Raw genomic sequence first — 22,910 nt, 5'->3', positions numbered from 1 at the left:
AAAAATAGGTTGTAAAAATTTTGATAGATTTAAAAAAATAACTACAATTATGTTTGGTTTGAAGACAACATATATATTGATACCATGTAGATCTTTTAATAATCTGTTGGAATTCTGATTGGTACTAACTGTGCCCATTTATTGGCCGACCTGTTTAAATTTTTATGAAGCAGAATTTATTAAAAAAAAAAAAAAAAAAAAAAAAAAAAAAAAAAAAAAAAAATGAAAACCTATATACATGTACATGAAAAGAAGGAAGCTTTCTTTGTGGATTCAATTTTTAGGTATATCGACGACGACGCTTTATCAATGAAAAATAGTTATTTTAATTCGTATATCCACTCGATTTAACCCAATGGACTTGAAATAAAGAACATCACAGGGTTTACCGCATCCGTTTCATATTTTCAATGTTTTACTGACTTTTTGTACATGTGTAGACGGTAATAGCCAACTAACAACTAAACTTTATTTTGACAAACGGGACGACTTCAATTTTCCCACTGTTCTTATTTATGCACTAACATTCCACTATAACCTGTATATGGTGTTCATGTCTACTAGCTAATGCAGTACGAAAAACCCTGCTCTCAGTACGATCAAGTTTTAAACTGAGACAGACTTATGACAAGTAATGGTTTTCAACAATCTCTTTTAAAGTCAACATTTTGCAAAGTCTATTGTCGTTATAAGGTCCTCCTTTGCAAATCGTTGGATCGTATTTAGACTGACATGTTTCATACCAATTGTTAAACCACTGTTTTTATACTTATTTTGAGCAAGGACTACTACGTTTACCTGATCAATAAAGAGGGCTCATGGTGGCTGTAACCGGTCAAGAGGGAATCCTTGCTCCTCCAAGGCACCTTATCCCACCTATGGTGTTTCCAGGGGTCCGTTTCTTTGCCCTGTACACAATTTGTATTGTTTAAAGAATTTATAAAATCGATCACTGTTCTTTAACTTCTCATTTTATATTTGATATACAACATTCACAGGAATCAAATTTGGTTTTAGCCAATCCCAAAGTTTATATTCTCACAAAACTGTCATCAACTTTAGCTAAGAAAACCATTGGGCGCAAGGAATCTGCTTCTAATTTTAAAAGACCATATATGGCAACTGATAATATGAATAAAATGTATTATGTTATCATGCAGACTACATCCATGGCTTCTTAAACAATATTTACTTTGGAATTCAAGAAAAGTAAATTAAAATTTTGGAAAGCCTGTAACTTTTATCATTCTTTTGTAACTAACATTGCCTAAAACCAATGAACTTTTCAATTGATATTTTCAAAGCAATGTTTAAAAGCATCGGAGTTTTTCTTAAGAAAGACATCACATATTTTCGTGGGGTCAAATTTTGTGGTCAGAGGAAAGAATGAGGTTCTTGGAGGTTTTCATCCGTGGCTGAAAAAATATGAGATGTTATGTATTTGAAATTTTACATTTAGTGGAGGTCATGAATTCATGGGTCTCTTCATACGTACCACTAAAACAACAAAAATTAAAAATTAGTGATTTCACGGTATTTATCACTAGTGGTGTGACAGGTGCAAAGTGTGATGGGACAGGTATTTTTTATAAGGCATTAATTACCGTTGAACAAAAAAAAAGTTTAAAATAATAATGTTGATGGAAAATTTATGTTCTTTTCCTATAAAACTGTAAGATAAATTATCATTTAAAATAAATAAGCAAATAAAAATAATAATTTAAAAAAAAAAACGAACAGTGAACGATTTAAGTGAAAATTTTATAGTGACTTTCAATATCAATTGTGATTCGTTACCCTGAAATAAACCCTTAAACTCCATATTCCCTTTTCTTCAACAATTCTGACTTGGTCTTTAAATTGAAACTGTCCTGTCACCTTTATTATTTCTCAGTTGTCTGGTATTAATGAACCATTTTATATTTACAAAAAAAAAATATTATATCATATAAAGAGGTTATTTAGGAAGCCTACCACCACGACTGACTGTCATTGCCCGCGTAGCGCAGTGGTTATTGCGTTCGCTCTAGAGTATAAAGAATAAGGAGTTGATCCTTACGTCGCAGGTTCGAATCCCACTGTGGGACGTGGAGACCGGTCCTTCGGATGAGACCGTATAAACCGAGGTCCCGTGTCGCAGTAGGTGCTGGCACGAAAAAGATCCCTCACTGCTCAATGACCGTAAGTGCCGAGTATAGGACAAAATTTGCAGCTCTCCACCGGCAAGTGGTGGCGTCTCCATATGAGTGAAAAATTCTCGAGACGGCCGTTAAACAACAAAAAAACAAACAAATGACTGACTGTCCATAAAAATAGTACGAGTACTTTTTAACTTTGAAAATGCAGGTCTTCTTGCAATTTCAGAAGCTAATTTTGTTTTTAAATCATCGTACTTAAGATGTCTTGTCACTTCATAATCTAGACAATCATTCTGTAATTAATTTAATTAGATTGTCAAGGTTTAACCAAGTGTTTGGAAGTACCGTAAAAGCAGAAATTTTAGCGAGGATTCAAATTTGCCATTTTTAGCGAGGTGTTGAGGTCGCAAAAATTAAATATCGCTAACAAGTCATTCCGCATTAGAAGTTACCGTTATCTTTCTATGCACCATAAAGTAACTAAAATTACTTCTTGCTAGAATTTAATACCGATTTTTAAAGACAAATTGCTAAACTTGAGTCTCGCTAAAAATTCAACTTATATGGTATTCTTTATCTCCTGCAACTGAAAAAAGGTGTCTCATCTATTTTTATAGGTACAATAGTTCCTCCCCATTACGTGATTTTTTTCCTTCATACATAGAACTTTTCCATGTTTCTTTTCACTGAATGTTTAAAAAGTTCGTAAAGAAACTTCAATCACAGCAGATGAGTGTTTTTTTTCAGAAAAAAGGAAAGATTACTATTGAGGCTTCTATGATTTTTATTCCCTTCATCATAAATTATCACGATATTCATATATAAAACACAAAGAAATAGAATACTCCTTTATTTCATTTATACAAATCGTAGGTTTTTTAACAAGTTAAGCGCAAAAGACAGTTCAAAAAGATGGGCCAAATGTGATTTTCAGAAAAAGTGATGATGACAATTCATAGTGCAGTGTACATAAAAATAAGAATCTTAATTAACATACAAACATATCATGTACATAAACATACATGTATTTGAAAATTTGATAAATAAAATTGCAAGAGAGTGTTTGAGTTATTAATAAAAATATATAATGTGACTCTTTGAAGTGATCCCTATATACAACTTTTCCTTTTTTTAGCCTCTCTTAGCTCCGATCTTTAACTAAATAACATATAGCTAATATTTGATACATTAACCTCTGTTAAAAGAAAGAAATGACTTGACAGCATAAAAAAATATTAAAAAAGATATTAAAAATGCTAATTTAATACACGCGTTTATGCATTTATCCTTTTACATATTATGAAATTTGAGAAATACTTATACAAATACCGTTGATATAATGCATTCATCATATTTTTCCTTTAAAAGAAATTGTTTTGAAGATGTAACCTTTTCTCTGCCAACTATATATTGAAAGGCACTTCATGAAAAATATTCTAAATATTGCTGAAACACATACACTGTCAACAGTTATTTTTTCTAAATGAAGAATCCTGAAACTCGATTTCAATGTTACCTTTTGAGCATTTCAAGAAAGATAGAAATTCAAATTTAAAGCTAAGATTTTTATTCAAAATTCGAAACTTGCGGTCTGTGCAGTGAGGTAAATCAATTACGTCATTCTTCTTTGTCTGTGTGGAAAGGTCGGCACAGTGTTTGCTTCTTCGACATCATATAGTCTGTTTGTATATATCTGGTTTGGAGCCTCTTCCTTTCTATCATCATTTTCAAATACGTTTTCATCGTCAATTTGACGCACACGTACGGATATATCTAAAACGAGATGAAATCAAATAACTACTATTCGGCATTTATCTTGATTATATATTTAAATTAAAAATCAATATTTGATAGGTCAGTTATAGAATATTAAAGATAAAATACGATTATAAGCAATAAAATGATACTGTAATAAAACTGTGATAATATTGTAATAAACCAGATTTGGAAGGAATCCATCTTTTCTCATTTATTGCTTTTGTTTTAATTATATAATTAAAAAAAATGCGTACCCTTCTCTACTCTTCGACGTCGTATTACGGCAAATATAACAAATATAACCACGGAAGCAATCAAAACCGAAATCGCCAGAGCAGTGATAGATACAGCGCCTGCAGTTGATATGCTTGATTCCTCTATTAGAGACTTTTGTGGGGCAATGATCGAGGCTTGTTGGGAATCACAAGGAAATCGTTGAACGGACATGAGAAGCAAGCTATCTAATGCTGGCATATTCTGCTCGTACATTATCTTATTCATGGCCATCACATCAGTTGTGATAGTTGCTGTATTGAGTGAAAAGGATATCCGAGTGTTTTGAAACTTCAGCCCTTCAATTTCGTCCGAGGTCATTAGATAATTTTGGATATATCCCTCATCCACTCTGCATCTTCTTGCATTTGGATCAATACTTATATCCTTTCTGTAGTTTACTTTTAGGAATGGCTTTTCTATTTCCTGAAAAATTCTATCAAAATTGGATCCATTTTGCTGCGTTGTTACAACTCTTAGAAATGGATACCTCTGAAGTTGGTTTTCACTGCGCCTTAGATCCCATTCCTCAGCAGACGTATCCTGTGGCTTTTCCTCTAAAAGAGCACTAGGACATCCTCTTATCAGGATGCTCTCAACATTAAGTGCAAAATCCACAACGTCCTCTACAAATACTTTGATGGCAGATAAGTACATTTTTGGAAATTTAATGTTCATAGCCTTCGTACCTCCTCTATTGGGATCTCGAATAATGTCCTGCAGTTGTTGAAATCTTGAACTGTTTCTACTGATATATTCTACTCTAAAGTTACTTGCTTGGAATTCTTTTTTGGTCCTTATTACAATGTTGTTAATCATAACATCTACAGCAAAAGATACAAAGTAACTGTTATCCAGATCGATCCTCACGCCAAGCCCGTTATTGTCGGGGAAAATAATACCATTGCAGTCTGAAAGTTTAAAGAAAAGAACGATTACATGAAGTTTAGCTGGAAATAGAATAGAATTTTGAAGAAAGGATACTACAGCAGGTAAAATTCTAGATACACTCTTAAAATGAATATATGAAGGCGCAAATTTACTGCACAATTCAACATAACAATTTAATGTTTAACCAGAGGTTTGTATTGTCATTGTGTCTTTTATTATTTGTTTATACATACTAGTATATAAACCTCAATTTTGCATTTTGGCTTTTCGATTTGATCTTTTGAATCTATGAAGAATGACAAAACGCCTCCCTTAAAGCAAATAAGAAAGTGCATTATGAAAGAATAATAACATTTCAATATTTTGACGCAATTATTTGCATGTAAGCAAGATTTTACTCCTATCATGAATGAAAAGAAGGTTGAAACCATTTTCCAATTTATATATTTTACAATTATTTTACCATGACTGGTTATTGAAATATTGCTATATTCGTAAAAGGATTTATTCAAATTATAAAAAATCTGTAAGAGGAGAATCATTTTGAAACGATTTAATATTTTCAAAATATTTCATAACATCCGGTTTACACTTGGTGATGTGCTAAGCAAGATGGATATATTGAAGAGGAAGAAGGCCCATTGTTGGTATACAAGATGATGTTAAGAAGACTTAATTATTCCCATGAAATGTACTGTTTTTATTTACCTAAAGTTTATATAACCCAATTCAAAAATTTAAAGTGGGGCCTTGTCATTTACAAGTTTTGTTCCTCTTAAGACATAGATAAGATATAAATTCAAAATTGACAAAAAAACAAAAAAAAAAAAAACAAAAAAAAAAACAAAAACAAAAAAAAAAAAAAAACAACTGATCCAGTCTATAGGTTCTAAAAATGATCAGTAGTTTACAAACGAACAATTATGGATGAATGAAAGATAGCGAGTTGACACCGTGAGAGGTTCAGAACACCTTCAAAATTATATTCTTATCAGCAGAGACCTGATTTAATCTTGTGTGGTGCGGGTTCTTTTTCTTCTATGGTGATCATTCGGTTTTTATTGGACAGCAGATGCGACACTGGTTGACCCCAAAATTTCTTTCTGTCTACAGCAGAAATCACCTCTACAAATACAGTGTCCTGATGTCTGACGACACTTCCGGCTGGGTGGTTCTTACTATGGAATGAAAACTGGGTGGGGTATATGTCAATTTCTGAAGAAAGAAACCAGATTTTTAATCATAGGCTAATTTGGTATTATAATGAATAAATGAATTAAGAACAAAATATTTAGAGCCATATGAAAACAAACTACACTCAATAGTGATTGCCAAGGTTTTCTCAACAATATCAGTTTCAGTAAACGTTTGATAGGATGTTTTTATATGGCTTGACTAAAATCGACTTATTTCTTGAACATAATCAAAGTGTCTGTATTAAGTATTCTTTTTCATCTGTAATCAATTTAAAAATGAAATTTAAATCAATTCAAATTTGAAACAAACCCAACTCTAAAGATATCTATTTCATGTATTTATTCTATCTATTTTCTTTTTCAAGTATATGTAAAAAATGTTTTATATAAATCTTTGTAAATATCTATGTAATTAGATTGACCTAGATTTCATTAGATTGAAATACAATTTAGTATACCTTTGGCCTAAAATTCAGTCGATTGTACTCATTTTTCAAAGTCACTTGACGTTTTCTACTTTTCTATTCTTGTCATAATAAATATAACCCCAAAACTGTTTTTTTTTTAGCACGAAGGTATATTTTGTATTTAAAAAAGATAACGTCAAGTGCCCGTGTCACTCTTTTATGAGTCGGACGTTTATGACAAAAAAAAAAAAATAAATAAAAAAATAAAAAAATAAAAAAATAAAAATCGGTCAATATTGAATTCTGAGCGAGTTTCAAAGGAATATATAAACTTAAAGAAAAGATGTTTTTTTTGTAACGTCCCTTCGAGAATTTTTCACTCATACTGAGACTCCACCACTTTCCGGTGAAGGCCTACAAATTTGACTTTACTCGGGACTTAGAGCATTTGAGCAGGGAGGGATCTTTTTGTGTCAGCATCTATTGTGACACAAGACCTCGGTTTATACGGTCTCATCATTACTAAGTGTTTATTTTTAAAAAATTTATCATGACCTAGTATTTAGCTGCAATTCAATTTTTTTTACAGGTGTATCCATTGACAGTTTCTTCATTCTGTCTCAAATGTACATGAACCCAAAATGACTAAGTTGATATAAGAGAAAAAAATATCCAATCATGATTTCTTTATATGGTCAATAGTGAGTGTACAAATTTTCAGACAAATCCATGCAATGGTCTCCAAGGATAGGTCCGGACAAAATCAAGTCTACAGACAGACAGGCAGGTGGACGGACATGCTGATTCCTATATAAAACTCCTAAACCTCGTTTGCGGGGGTATAATAAACAGTAAGTCTCCATAATAATGTTCAAATAGATCTAGGACGTCGAGAAATGGGAACAATAGTAATATTTGTCAGAATGTTATGTTTACGTCAAGTTAAAAAAAGAGCTTTTTAAATGTCATCTTTATATCAATAAATCATACTATAAAAAGTTTTTAATGCTTTCAGTTACCGACTGGCGTAGTTTCTGGTGTGGTTATTTCAAATTTATTTTCGATTCCCTTGCAGGTTAAACCATTTTTCTTGTATTTGAATATTTTACGATTATCGCTGGTTCGAATCTGAAAACCAATGATAGCTTCCAGTCTTTCTGTTCCCTACAGAAAAACATAAAACATCATTTATAAGCCACTCATCAAACATAATTTCTATTTGATTACTGACTGTTTTATTGATATTGACTTTACATACCATGAAAGTAACACTCTGCATTGCTCCAATCTCTTTGTCGGTAAACGCACTATGAAACCATCTATCATGTCGGTAAGGTTGACAATTACTTTTCATGTCAAACTTCGCTGTTCTTTCTGTCCCCTCTATATTAACTTGATATTGTAATGATGATCGTCCGAAACATCGTAATTTCAAGCTTACCAAATATGGTCGCTCTGATATTGAATAAAAAAATATCCTAATTTATTTTTCTTAACACTATTATTTTATACATCTAAATTGAAAATATTTTCGAATAGCCAAGAAACTATTTCTTTGGAAAATGCAAATTTAAATATATGGAATTTATACACTATCTGACTTTCTTGTAAACAATAAAAAGGAGTTAGGTTCATCTCCTCTAACATAATATCAAGCCATCTGCTTTCTGAATGGTTTCAAAGAAATTCCTCTTCAAATTCAATTCCCTTAATTAATATTTGTACAAAGCCATTCGTCAAATCGAATGATACTACAGATATACAGGAGGGGGCATTTGTGTTTCTTGATTGATTGCATTTTTCTTCAAAATTTAATTTCTATAAATCATCACGATGGCCCTAGAAATTTACTGCAACTAAAGATCAACGGTTATCAAGAAAATTAATAAGTTAAACTGCTTCTTACCGTTGCCTGGCTTTAAGAATAGAGAAAAGTCTGTGAGATCTCCGTTTGCCACAAATCTGTAAAAAATGAAAAGAGCCTGGAAGTTTAAATAATTGTAAAACGTTCTAAACATCTGTTCAAAAATAAAATATGAATAAAACAATAGTTTTATGCCCTTTTACTGCATTCAAATGCATTAAAAGATTTAAAGGTTTGGCAAAAAACCTTCATTACCAAGTGAAGAGGGCTGCTAGCCATGCATATTTGTATCCTTCAAATCATAGATAAACTTACTTTCTGCGATCTTTTCCTTCAAACACTGTTTCAAGCTTACTCTCTGGAGCAACAGTGGCATCTTCTATGAACGGTCTTCCGATGAACATATCTTCCCCCTATTATAGATTTGTTTTGTGCTGTACCTTTTCTCTTATCGTAATATTAAAAAAATCATGCATATCCAAAACAGAATTATTATATTTGAAGAAAATTTCAAACCTCATTCTAATCTATCAAGTTAATGACAGGCTTAACTTAATCTCTTGGATGGATACAAGACTTAATCGGTCGAAAACAACTTGGAAATCTTGTGTGTGAGAGAGACAATCTCTTACCATTCGAAGGATTTACCGTTTAACTTTTTGGTGGGTGCGAGACTAACATTTTTTCATGGTTGCCACAAGAATAGAAATATGGAAATTTCTTGTTCTTTTTTTTTCTCTCAAAAGGAATTTCAAAATGCTTAATACTGAGGTGTGAGTGTTTCTCCAGATTTCTTGGGTTATTCCCAGGTAGTTGCCATTTCATGTACAAAAATTGGGGGAAATTATGAAAATGTGAAATTTTGCAAAATTCTGAAATTACAGTAGTTGCATGTTTTACTTTGAACTTTATTATTGCACTGTTCATGATGACACTTTCTCTTGCATTTTTATGATTCTTTAAATTTATTATATTAAGAGATGTGTTAAGCGTTGTCTTTAAATAATCAGTAAATTTGATGTCATACAAATAAAGTAAAATGGATTAAAAGTTCAGAGATATATTTAGGATTTATCCCATTAATTTCTGATAATTTAAAATAGGTAAAAACATGAAGTTTTTAATTTTATTCAGTTATACAAAACTAACCTCCACGGAAGCGAGTTTGAAACTCTGACCATACGCCAACGGAGTTCCCAATGTTGTAGCGCCCCCTTCACTCGATTTGATTTGAAAAAGGCCATCATAATTTTTAATGCTACCAACTTAGAAAATTATGGAATAAAATTGGTTAATTTACTGTCAATAGAATGATAAAAAATAGAACAAAAAATATGAATTATCACTTTTGACTTGATGTTTATTGATGACAACACATGATAAAAGCATTCAACATAATTAAATCCTTACAGATAGTTCAAATCATAATAATGCAAAATATTCAACTTTTGTTTCCATACCTGGTACCAAGGGTTTGGTCACGACTCCGTTTAGGTAGCCTGTAGAATTGGACAAGGCCAAAAAATTCCTTGTCTTTATATTCTCAAGTGTTATAAAATCACCAAACCTGGTAAATTATCAAAATACATGTATAAACATGTAATTATTTGAAATATCCTGTGATACATTACATTTATATTACAAAGGCTAAAGAGTTTCACGGGCCATACTTAATTGTCTCAAAAAATCAGAATTCCATCTTAAGGGTATATGGCTGAGGTAGATCTAAAGTTAAAAGTTTTTCTTCAAATTATGTTTTTGGAGTTTCATATGAAATATGGATATAACAAACAATATTTACACTCAAAAACAATTGAAACAATACAAATTGGGAGAAGAGCAAACACCGACCTCTAAAAACATCAGAGGTTGGATCAGGTCCAGGAGGAGTAAATATCCCCTGTCGATCTTTCAAAAAAGTGATGTTTTTTTTAAATTTATTTCTTTATGCGTAAAAGAAAGCCAACATTTACTTACTTAATAATATCGATAGCATTGGTGACGTCAGTGGCTTGTCTTTTACGTCGTGCCCCCTGTGATATGTAGGAATCGTCTGGTGGGTTACAAAGGGAGGGTGACACCGTCTGCTTACAGTAGCTATACAACGCTTTACGCAGACATAGACGTCGTTCAAACAAACCTGAAAAACAGCGCATTTACTTAGACAATCTAGATTCTTTAACTTTTCAAAATATTTTCAGAGTTATAATTATTTTGAAGGAAGTTATAAGTTTTCTAGAGGGATTAAAAACCAACACATATAGTAAATATTTTTAAATAAAAAAAAAATGAGTGTCACTTAAATCATTTGAAGCTTACCGAAAGTAAGTGATAGGTAACTGAAGTTATATTTAGGATTAAATCATAAATACTTGAGTATTAAAGACAGACATTAGTACTAGAATTTTATTGAGAATATAGTACGTGTAAATGAGGGTATTGTGAGTGAGCACATAATTACTAGGACGAGCTAGAACGGATACTAGGACAAGCTGGTATGGATACTAGGACAAGCTAGTACGGATACTAGGACAAGCTAGTACGGAACAGGTTGCATTAATTGAAGTAATTGAAGTACATTAAGTAAAAGAAATCTGTATAAGTTTATCTTTTTTGTTATCCACGCCGCTTAAATTGGTATTTAACATGATTACATGTATCATATTTTTTATTTACATAATTAAACTTTTGGTTGTAAAAAAAAAGTTTTCCCTCTCCAAAATGACATTTTATGTTCAATGTTCCCAGTCCTGAAAACTGAATCAATGAAGGATATTTAAAGAAGAAAAAATGCGTATATTAACCATATGTGATATCATTAAAGTATCCAGGTTTCAATAACGTATCAATAGACGTCATCTTATACTGAATTGGCATTGGTTTCTCATCGGCGGATCTTGCCCACTCTCTGAGACTCTCCGTACTTCCTTCTGAGAAATCTCCAGCTGGAGGGTTTCCACCAATATAGTACTCATATTGTTCCTTGTTGGTGTTACTCACACGTTGTTTTGCATCTTTTTGTGAACCAACACCCACACTGAAGCCCCCACCACCTGAAGCACCGAAACCGCTGTATGAGGCCTCAGCAGCAACCTGTGGTTCAGAATTTTGAATGTCTTTTACAAGTATGGTTATTATTTCAGTTTGCATCAGTAAACCTTCAAAGATAACGTATAATGGAGGTATGCCTATCTCTGAAGTCTCCTTATTCTGTTTCAGACATGCCCTGGACTCAAACTATTCAATCTTTAATAAAGGATTCTGGTTTTTACATAGGGTAAAATTTAGGCTTATTATATTTGGTTGCATTTTTCAAGGACCACGAGTTTTGTACAATTCATAGTCCAATCTGAATTTAATAACGAACCAATCAATCTACTATTTTAGCAATAACCTATATTTGGGATTAAACTTTATTATCTTTTATTCGAAGCTGTTGATTTTTTTGCATTTAAGTATAACCACAAAAGACGCTTTAATTTGAATTCTCCTATTTGATCCTTAAAGTTTGGACTTATTTAAAATGTTGCAATACGTGAAAACATTCTACAACAATGATCGAGTTTTAGAATCAAAGATACTAGTATCCTACATTAATCACGTTTACTAGTATTTTAAATTGTGGATTTGAATACTTGTGAAGATATACTTATTTTGACTGGTAAAAACCAGAAATGAAATTTTAAAACGATATTCAAACAGTTCCAGTTTTTAACTTCATTCAGTTGACCTTGGCAGATATTCCCTCAGATTCCAGTCTTGACAGATCCGAATTAGAGAAGGTTAGCTGTTGTACTGCCTTAGCTCCCATGACCACCTGGGTTGTGTAATGGGTTCCAAACTCCCGGATAAAGTTAAGGTACATGTCTTGCAGTGAATCATCCTCACAGTTCTCCATAGGGAGGAGCATAACAGCTTTCTCAAAGTAATCAGAGACCTGAAATAGGAAGAAATTATTACTGAGACAGACAACTGACAGTTCTTGGATGTTGCTTTAAAAGATTTACCTCGGAGATTCATTGAAACAGGCGTTAAATCTTATAATGTAACATATTATTTGGCTACTGTGTAAAAAAGCATGCATTTTTGGGATTTTGTACAATTGAATAAGAAGATAATTCTCTTTTCATTAAGGATGTGTGTCAAATCTAAATAAAAAGTATGAGGGGAATTAAATATCAGATTTCTTGAAAATTGACAGGTTTGACTGGGAAAAAGTGACATTGTATTTCATATTTGTAGAAGTTTCAACACGGCAGACATTTCAAGTACTGTGCGTAATGAACAAAACCATTCATGGATCTTTTACTTTGCTGTAATAGTTAAAACAAGAGGCACATGGGCCACATCGCTCACCTGATCACATTGGCTACGAAGAAGCAGAAATCAGTTCAGTACCGAACGAGGGGGGGGGGGGGCTTTAATTAACACTTCCTCAGGATGCTTTCATATAAATATTACTTATCATGGCTTTGCTGTTCTTAAACATAATTTTAAGGATTTTTTTCTCCTATGTAAATTTGAACAAATTTGAATCTACAATACATGTGGATGTTTCTATAAATAATATGATTTATCATGGCTTTGCTATTCTTGAGCAAATTTTTTTCAAGATCATTCCTATATATTCTTATGCAAAACTTTGACCTCTGGTGTGCCCCCAACTCCTGGGGCAGGGGTGAGGGTTAGGATAGGGGTTGGTCATAATTTAAACAAACTTGATTCTACAACACCTAATGTTGCTTCTGTATGAATATGACTAATAATGGCTTAGTTTTTCATGAGAAGAAGATTTTAAAGATATTTCCTATTTAACCTGTATGATCAAGTTCTTACAAGGAATATATAGGTTTTCCTTTTACTCTGAGTTAATGATTGGAATGATTATTAAAATAGCTCTGTCTATCACAAGTACTTACATTTTCTCTTTCCTAGAGACGGGGACTGAGAACTACTTGCACCTTGTTTCTCCCCTAGGTTCCCATTGATAGATAAGAACCGTGTGTCTTCAGAATTACTACACCCAGAACTTAACATTAATTCCTTAAGATACTTGCCACTGGTGTTTATATCTTTTCTACTTTTATTTTGCTCTACCCTTAAAGTTTTCCATCCCTAATAGGACCAAATTCTAAATCATCTATTTATTTGCTCTTATTAACTTTCACATTTATACCTGTATTATTTTTGTTAGTCATATATGTTAAACTGCAAACATATATTGTATCATCAGCTAACTTATAATTAATTTTTTATTATCTATTTTGTCTTACAATGTATTTTTATACATTCCTTTTGAATATACACATGTATATATTTATTTTACAAATATTTACTTGTACATGCATGCCTTTGATCTTGTATTATGGAGAGGGCTTATATAGGCAGTACCTGCTGTCCAATCCTTTTATTATTATGCATAATAAAATATTGTTTAAATTCAATTCTAAATCCTTAAATGTCCACCACGTACATAATACTCTGATATTAATTTCAAGCATTTTGCAGTAGAAAAATGTCAGGAAAAAGTTTCAAAAAAGTAATTAACTAAGCAATGATTCACTAACTAAGATTGTATTGAAGTCTATGGGGACAAGCGATTTTTTGTTAAAACATAAAAATTCAAATAAAAAGAATATCAATAAATACGGTGTTTGAAAGATACATTAAAACGTAAGAAATAGAATGACAAGTGGAAACAATTTTTTAACCAGATAAGTTTTTTTTTTTTTTTTTTTTTTTTTTTTTTTTTTTTTAATAGAAAAAATCGATTTTGTATTAATTAAAAACAGAGGGCGATAACTCTTACCAAAATTCAAGTAAAAAAAAAAATAGGACACATCCCCCCTTAACATGCTAATAGTGATATATGGGAATTATGTTCAAATATAGTGATATTCAATATTAGTAATTAGTATTGATATAGTAAATATTCACCTTTGTGGCCCCGTCCTACCCCCATGGGTCATGATTTGAACAAACTTTAATCTACACTACCTGAGGATACTTATGTATTAATATGACTAATAATGGCTTAGCTGTTCTTAGGAACAATATTTTTAAATATATTTCCTTTACATGCCTATGATAAACTTTGATCCCCTGTTGTGGCCCTGCCGTACCCCCAGGGGTCATGATTGTTACAGATTTGAATCTACATTACCTGAGGATACTTCTACTATAATATGACTAATAATGGCTTTGCTGTTCTCGAGAAGAAGACTTATAAGGATATATTCCAATATAAAAAAAATTTGATCCCCTCTTGTGGCCTCGCTCTTCTCCCGGAGAATATGAAATGAACAAACTTGAATCTAGAGTATGTTATGAAGCTTTCACATAAATTTTATCTTTTCTTGCCCAATGGTTCTTGAGAAATAGATTTTTTAAATAATGCCACCAAATTTTCACGAATTTTTAATTATCTCCCCTTGAAAGAAGGCGTGGCACTTCCTGTGAACAAATTTTAATTCCTGTCAACCAAAGATGCTTTGTGGCATGTTTGGTTGAAATTGGCGATATGGTTCTTAAGAAAAAGTCCAAAATGTGAGAAGTTTACAGACGAGACGGACGCTGGACACTTATGATCAGAAAAGCTCACTGAGCCTTCGGCTGAGGTGAGCTAAAAAGACGGAATTAAGAAATAAATCTTACTGAAAAATCAGGTCAGTGTTTTTTTTATTGGCTATTTCAACTTCCAGGATATAAAATATATTTTATACTTTTATGTTATTTGCATGTACACTTTTTTGCATTTACAAATGTTGATTACAAGTTATGTGCTAAAAATTAGAATCAAAACGCGAACATAAAACAAAAGAAAACAAAAGCGATATGTTCTCTACCTTAGATAGTTTGGATGTTTCTGACATCCGGGCTCTGTAAACGACAGCTCGGCTAACGATGCTTAAGGTTGTTGTCTCCCCTTTTTGAATTTGTTGCGTATTTTTTTGATAAGACGCACTTGCACTGAAGCTGGCACTGACTCCCCATCCACTACCATGAGCGTTAACCTTTAAAAAACGCTCGTGTCTATAGCAAAATTCATATTCAAATCACAGTGTACAGTAATTACAATATTCATTATAAAGGGATTCAAATTAAAAAAAAAAAATAAAAACAGAACAAAACAAAACAAAACAACAATCTGTGAAATATTTTGAATTAAAACACGAAATCTTTCATATATAATAAAAAAAGGTCAAATACTCAAATAAATAGGATGTAGTGGAACATACGCTGCTAATTAATTTTTAGGCACACGTCTTTGGTTTACCAAATACTAGTATAAACTCATGTTATTGCATGTATGCCTAACATTTACAGGCTTTTTGCCTTAATTGATGTAAAATAAATCATTGATTTTATTATTCACGTACATACCAATAGTACAACAAGTTCTAATAATATATCATGTATACCATAGGTGTATGGTGTATACCATACATGTAGAATATAAGATATAATACTAGGACGCCGACGACTTTACAAACTGGAAATTTTTAAGCGATTTTAAACCACCTACATTCCTCCACCTTCCTTTTATTATGGATAAAACCATTTTCAATTTGTTTCCGTATCGCGGTTTCAGACCACAAGGAATAGGTGTGTTGAAAATAATGTAATCACTTACATCATTAATTGGATAATTAATTTGAATTATTGGTTAATATCGATTGAAAGTATGAATGGGGTAAATAATCAAATATTCATAATTGTATATCAAGTTTTAATAAGGTTATTATAACATAATCATAATCATTTAATGTGATCTACATCATTATATGTAATCTAAATTTGAATTAATTAATAAAGTCACAGTGGTGGCAAAGTGCAACATAACCTTTTGTTTCTGTGTTATGTGTTAATATGTATAAGATGGAGGGCTCAGGTGGTTGAAGGACGTTTAATTACACGAGTGGAGGAAAATCATACTATATTGGAATATGCATGGAATTATGCTATTCTGAGAATCTGGGGGATTCGAACATTGCCAGTTATGAATAAAATATAATGAAATTCAATAATGTTTTTCATACGATCATTTTCTTTAAAAAAAAGTTTACATATATATTATGTTGAAAATAATTATTGAATTGCTTTGTTGAAATCTTTGCGGAGAGAAGTGTTAAACCGGGTTCGAATTTTGCTCCCAGTGGCGCGTGAAACCTAAGAAGTTAACATAGGAAGTAACGGTCTCTTATTAATGAAAAATTCTCGCAAAGGACGTAAAACAACAATCAATCAATCAATAAATGCATGCGTGAAGCCTCGCTGTTCAGAATTTTGTTCTTGGATGAATCACTTGCCCTCTTTTCATGTCGCAAATTGCACGAAAAAAGATCATAAAAAATCATAAAAATTTAAAGAATAAATGATTAGAGCCTACCGAAGCATCAACACTCAGCATGCTTTTGTAGTCTGACTCCGACTGCACCTTATATAGAGAGGATCCGAATTTAGCACTAAAAGTAAGAAAGAACACAATATAATTATTTTGTACAAAGGTGTAGAATAATTCATAGAAATAAATACACATAATTCTACAATAGGGTAATAATGACAAACATTCGTATGAACATTAACAGTACATTCATAAAAAAATAAAAATTATTTTTTAACATGTTAGTTTATCAAATGTTCCGAAAAATCGAATTACACTTATCGATTCATTTGTTCTGAGGGGGTGTATGCATTAAATTGTGTAATCTAGTCCATTAGAATATCGATTGCCAAAAAGAAAATTAACTAATCCTGTACCTTGATTCTGCAATTACATCAACATTGTCTGGAATTCGGTAATTTCCATCTGCTGTGAACTTGCTGGAATATGGTAAATCAATAACTGGGAGGCGGAATCCTTGATCCACCACTCCGTCGTCGCTGAGGGGATTTCCTTTGAACAAATCGTATCCACGGCCTATGTATCCCAGGTTATAACGGGATTCCGTGGCAATAAACGGAGTCTGTGCTTCGTTGGTGCCTCTTAAAGCTAATAGAAATGATATAAAAACAGAATAAGAAACTGTTACGTTCAGGCAGGTTTTAAAAGAATATATATATATTCTTTGATTATAAAAACAAGACCTTTTGCTTCTCTTTCTTCTGCCTCTTGTACTTCCATTGCAGCCATTTTCTCGGGGAGTCTAGCGTGTAGACTAGCGTTCATCATGCTTGATGATAGTTGTAACTGCTGGTAACGAAATCCGCTCACCATTTCATCCAAAGACACTGAAAATTGTCATTAAGAAACATTACTTCAATTTAATTATACTACTGATGGTTTTGCAAAGCAGTCTTCAGTCTTTTCTGTACACACAGCGATTGAAAAGAAAAATCTGAAAGGATAATGCAGAGTTGGTTTTGGAGAAATTTTTACTAGCTGAATTTTGAAGTTCAGGACGGTAGCAACTGTTTTAAAAGTTGGGATCGACCTCAAAACAAAAAAAAAAAAAAAAAAAAAAAAAAAAAAATTGAAGAGCAAGTAAAAAGTGATCTCTTCATATTCGAAAATCCTATTTCATTTCGTGCTGTTGGACTTTTTTTTAATCTTTTTTCCCCAAAATGCTAGAATTTTCCAGTGCTCAACCATACAGCAACAAAACGTATGTGTGTGGGGGGTGGGGGGAGTAGGGGGGTTGGGGGGGATCAACATCTAAATGAAAATTAAAATATTAAACTGCAGAAAACTCAGAAATAAGTGTATGTGTGTGTGTGTTGGGGGGGGGGGGGCGTTTCGCCGGTTTTAATAGCTGCATGTAACAATTTTGTACCGATTTATTTTGATTAAATCAAGCAATATATGATTGATATATTATTGTAGGCATAAAAAATTAATCTGTCAGCATTCTTGCTAGACAATCAAATGCTTAGAAATAATGAATTTGAGCCATTTTGAAATGTAAAGCACAAGAGTGTACGTTTATAGATAATTAATTAATAATTGATATAAAACATGTATATGGAAAGATATAAACTTAAACCTGTTTGGAAAAACAGAAATGATTAATTTTTACAACGAACTCAGTTTGTTTTTAGAACTAAATAAAACTAAAACAAAATGAATAAATATTGTACATGTAATAATAAATAGAGAGTCTCTCTTTTATTTTTTAGAACTGAATAAAACTACAATTCAATAAATAAATAAAGTAACATAATTTGAAATTCCATTACTCTTTCTCCTCATATATTTATTTGATAATAACTCTTCTGTTTACATATACGAAAAAAGCAGAAACCTAGAAAATCTTGATAATCCTGGAACATTGTGTAAAGGTTATGTTTAAATAAAATCAAATACATGTAGCTGTAGATCGCATTTATTACCTCTGCATTTGAAAACACTTAATACATTATTACCAGATGATTTATTATGACGACTATTTTTTCTTTATTCTCCCCTTTCCTTTATCATTATTATTTTATTTTTTTTGCAGAATTTCATTCTTTCTTTCAAAGGTCATATAGCAACTTTATCATCGACAAACTGCATGTTGTGTTTATTCATTTCAAGAGATGTAGCTTCATGGTTAAAGATATCACGGTCTCTAATAGTTAATTGTACAGGAAATAGGCATAAAGCACGATTCCGAGTCATCGTGTTATTTCACTATGTCAATTTGAAAGATCATATTTTTCACGCACTTAAAAAGTCTTTGCACTAATTTCCGTATACATCGGATTTTTAAAAATATGATCTACATTTACTATCATAGTGAAGTACTTGGTGGCTCGGACACGTTCTTGAAAATCATTTAAAAATCATATAAATTATATACTTTATATTGGTCAAACCGAAAGAAATAACAGGCATATGAAAACATGGTTGTAAGAGAATCAAAATATTGACAAGATGTTTAAAGGGGAAAAATGCATGTGCCGTATATGTACTTTAGTATAAAGGGAAATTGTTAAAAAGGAAAATAAAAAGTTGGTTAAAAGAAAAAGAAAAAAAAAAAGAATCATTTGACACAATAACAGAAATCAATTCCAGGATTCACGATTTTTGTATTTTTCTTCATATTTTGGGTGTCCAAAACCAAGAAGATAGTGAAAGAACTTGGAACGACGTTACGTATTATGCTGTAAGGCTTTTGAAGAGTCACATCTTGTAGTTCGGACATAAGTAAAAATGCATTCGATGAGAATTGACAAGAGTATATTACAACGAAGGTTAATATTATATAAATACTTAAATACTGCATTTAGTTGAGGGTAACATTGAAAATTTTCACCCAAAGAGAACCATTATTAAACGAGGCGCAGCAGTAGTTGACATTGGTTTTCTTGGGGTGAAAATATTTAATGTTACCCTCAACTATACATGCTCTATTTATCATATAATACTGAATAATTCATACAAATAATCGTGAATCATGTGCTTATAAATTCTGCACAGTCAATAGTTTGAATATCACCCGTCGTCAAGCAATGTTGACTGTTGCTTCGATGGAGGGCCTGGTTTCATCATTCAGAGGGTAATAGTGTTTTTTTTAACAAAAGCTTCTCCTCGAATCAGATATCAATAAGTACAATATATAAGAATACTGATTCACTATTAAAGAACTACAAGAAAAATAAGACCTTAAATGCTAGCTTTTTTTTTTTAAATAAAAGCAATCTTTAATTTCCAAATCAGAGCACACTACTCAAGTCACAGACCAATTCAATTATGAACTAAAATTGTTATAATAAAATATGGAGATAACGAATAGTATTAAAGCCCAAAGTCGATTAAAACTACAAGTCGGGAGCATAGCAAACACGGACCTCCAAAAACATCAGAGGTGGGATCATGTGCCATGGAGGAGTGAGCATCCCCTGCCGACCGGCCACACCCGCCATGTGCTCCTTGTCGTGATCGGGAAATAGCATTAAAAATCCGTCGCCAATTCAGTGTGTAAATAATAGCTGAACAATTAGTATGAAAAACGTCAGCCAGCATATGACTTAGTGATAGATTGTATTTGCTGACAAGGTCGTTGAATCGACCATAGGATTGATTGATTGATTGTATGTTGTTTTACGTCCCATTCCGGAATTTTTCACTCATATAGAGACGTAACCATATACCGGTGAAGGGCTTCAAGTTTGGACCTTTACTCGGCACTCAGGGCCATTGAGCAGTGAGGGATCTTTATCGTGCCAACGCCTGCCGTGACACGGGGCCTCGGTTTTTAAGGTCTCATCCAAAGGACCCGCAACTAACTTTAACTTCAAAGTGCCGAGTTGCTACCTATTTTTTATCGATTTAGGTCAGTCGCGACCGAGATTCGAACTCACAGCCTTCCATCACGGAGCGAGCGCTCTACTCGACCATAGGACTAACGAAATGAAGACTTTAATCGAGACTGTTGATATTCTTGTTTCATCAACTTGTCTGTCAATAACGTACCTCGTTTTAGGAATATTGTTCATTCGTAGAGCATGCTCTTGTGTATCGAATCAACTCAAATTCTTCATGTCAATTGCACAGCTGATATTATGGCAAACCAAAAAATAGTTTTATACCGATACAAAAATGACGTAAAGAGTAACAGACACGTAGCCCTTTTGATGTTACACCAAAATAGCAATAGTTCTGAGTTAAAAGGGAAAAACTATTCTGAAAAAACTTATTTTGATTTAAAGTGTGAAGTCAAGGTCACATGTTTGCTTATTATCGTGCCTAATGTATAAATCTACACTTGTAAAGTGTAAAATGACCAACACATGATTTTTTTAAGAAGAGCAAGAATCGAAGAAGAATTTTATAAAGAATCCAAGATTAAGACAAATACTAATAAGCATGTAAATAGTAAGGCCGCGCCATTACTATTATCACAATTAGTTAATGTACTTGAATTTGTTCAGCTAAAATAATATTTTTCAATTCAGTGCAGTCACGCACACATTCTAATTCATGATTTCCCTTAAATTATACATGGATAAATGACTTGTTCCCATAAACGACCAGTGTTTGTAAAACTCATGAGGAAGAATATTATTAATTAATTAACAAATGATTGATATCAATATCTAATAATATTCTTGTTTTAGCTATAGGGGTCTCCAATGTACATAAATATTAAATTTATAAATAATATAAAATGAATCAAACTTACGAGATGCAAAACTAACGTTCACTGCTTGCAAATAAGCGTTGTCAAACGTTTTCATCCAAACCAAAAAATAAAACGTTAAGTGGAAAGGGGTCATTGTCTTCGATTTTCAATGACATACAAATTTTAAATGGTGAAATGTCCTGATATATATATGATTTCAAACATAGAAATCGGATGAAGGAAGATAATTTTTCGAGGTATTTTATATTAATATACCAAATTAGTATTTAATAAACAAGCTTCAATTGCTCAAGCTTTAATAAACAAATTAGTCCAATTTGGGCCCCCGGAGGAGTACTTTAAATTTACAAAAAGCAAAATAAAAAAAAAGGAAGAGGATCCCAATAATAGAACAAACATAATCTTTTAAGATAATGACAGCAGTGCTGAATTATAATCATTGATAAATGCATATACGAGAGATATGTTGAATTTGTTTAAATAATACATAGTCAAGTAGTAACAGGAAGAATACATTGTGTATATCAAGGAACAAAGGTATACATTATATACATCTCAAAATTTATTACAGTTTTTCAACTAAGGAAGGTTATCAATGAATCTAGCAAATGATCTTAGGATGTTAGGGTCTTAATAAGTCATGAGCTAATGAAATTAATTTTCATAAGAATGATATTTTGCATATACTTATCTTACTTACCTTACACTGTACCATAGAAAAATATTTCCTTAGTTTTTCATTGTTTTAGTTTTGCTTAAAAGGCTACTGTGTGATCATTTTCAATTTTGTTTAATTTCATCTCTGCTCCCTTCTAAGAAATTTTATGATAGAAAAGATGATTATTATATTCTATTATTCTATTATTATATTATATGTTCTGACACATTGCGAGTTCATTAATAATGAACTTGTGAAAGTTTTCAACAAAATACCTAAATCGAGATTTAAGAAAAAGTGAAATTCGTTTTCAGAATTGAATGTAAAATCTATATTAATGCTCATTTATTCATTGAAATGTTGCGGTTTATTCTAAAAGATGCGAAGCTATCGATGACTAATTATCATAATGTGGCTGTCCAGAAAGTATGAACTGTTTTTTTTCCTGGTGTGATTCATTTTAAAGAATATACTTTAAAATAAGTAGGTTTTTTGAAGTACATCTGTTCAAGGAGTAAGGAAGAAAGATGCAAAAGAATGATAATTTTCATTTTCAGAAATTTTGCCCCACAGAATAGTAGATATTTCAATATTTGTTAAGCATTTACTTTTATTTTAATTTCAGATAGTTCAAGTAAAACTATAACAAAGAAAGGTT

The 22,910-nt window shown here is 31.9% G+C and overlaps 1 protein-coding gene across 1 annotated transcript; it reads right to left on the bottom strand.

Annotated features, from left to right (window-relative positions):
• Positions 1-3,750: 3,750 nt before the first annotated feature.
• LOC133202916 (uncharacterized) lies at positions 3,751-21,706 on the bottom strand. The gene is made up of 17 exons (XM_061338779.1): positions 21,634-21,706; positions 17,615-17,758; positions 17,288-17,519; positions 16,917-16,992; positions 15,373-15,540; positions 12,258-12,464; positions 11,332-11,620; positions 10,505-10,667; positions 9,988-10,094; positions 9,677-9,792; positions 8,843-8,940; positions 8,570-8,625; positions 7,922-8,118; positions 7,683-7,827; positions 6,063-6,275; positions 4,151-5,080; positions 3,751-3,911 (listed from the first exon to the last, which is right to left on the bottom strand). Exons 1-17 carry the CDS (start codon positions 21,686-21,688, stop codon positions 3,751-3,753), a joined length of 3,357 nt encoding a protein of 1,118 aa, XP_061194763.1. The 5' UTR covers positions 21,689-21,706.
• Between the last annotated feature and the right edge of the window lie 1,204 nt (positions 21,707-22,910).

The sequence above is a fragment of the Saccostrea echinata genome, unplaced genomic scaffold (assembly GCF_033153115.1).
Source record: "Saccostrea echinata isolate AGI-Se365-2 ecotype Australia unplaced genomic scaffold, CSIRO_AGI_Sech_v1 ptg000047l, whole genome shotgun sequence".
Taxonomy (NCBI): domain Eukaryota; kingdom Metazoa; phylum Mollusca; class Bivalvia; order Ostreida; family Ostreidae; genus Saccostrea; species Saccostrea echinata.
This window is presented reverse-complemented; position numbering and strand designations above follow the sequence as displayed.

Bases quoted from the DNA above. Each gene is read 5' to 3' on its own strand.
- LOC133202916 (XM_061338779.1), bottom strand. From the start codon at position 21,688: ATGAAAACGTTTGACAACGCTTATTTGCAAGCAGTGAACGTTAGTTTT. The intron at 16,993-17,287 runs GTACAGGATTAG...TCTTACTTTTAG, and splicing joins GATGTAATTGCAGAATCAAG to TGCTAAATTCGGATCCTCTC. The intron at 12,465-15,372 runs GTAGAGAACATA...TTCCTATTTCAG, and splicing joins AAACATCCAAACTATCTAAG to GTCTCTGATTACTTTGAGAA.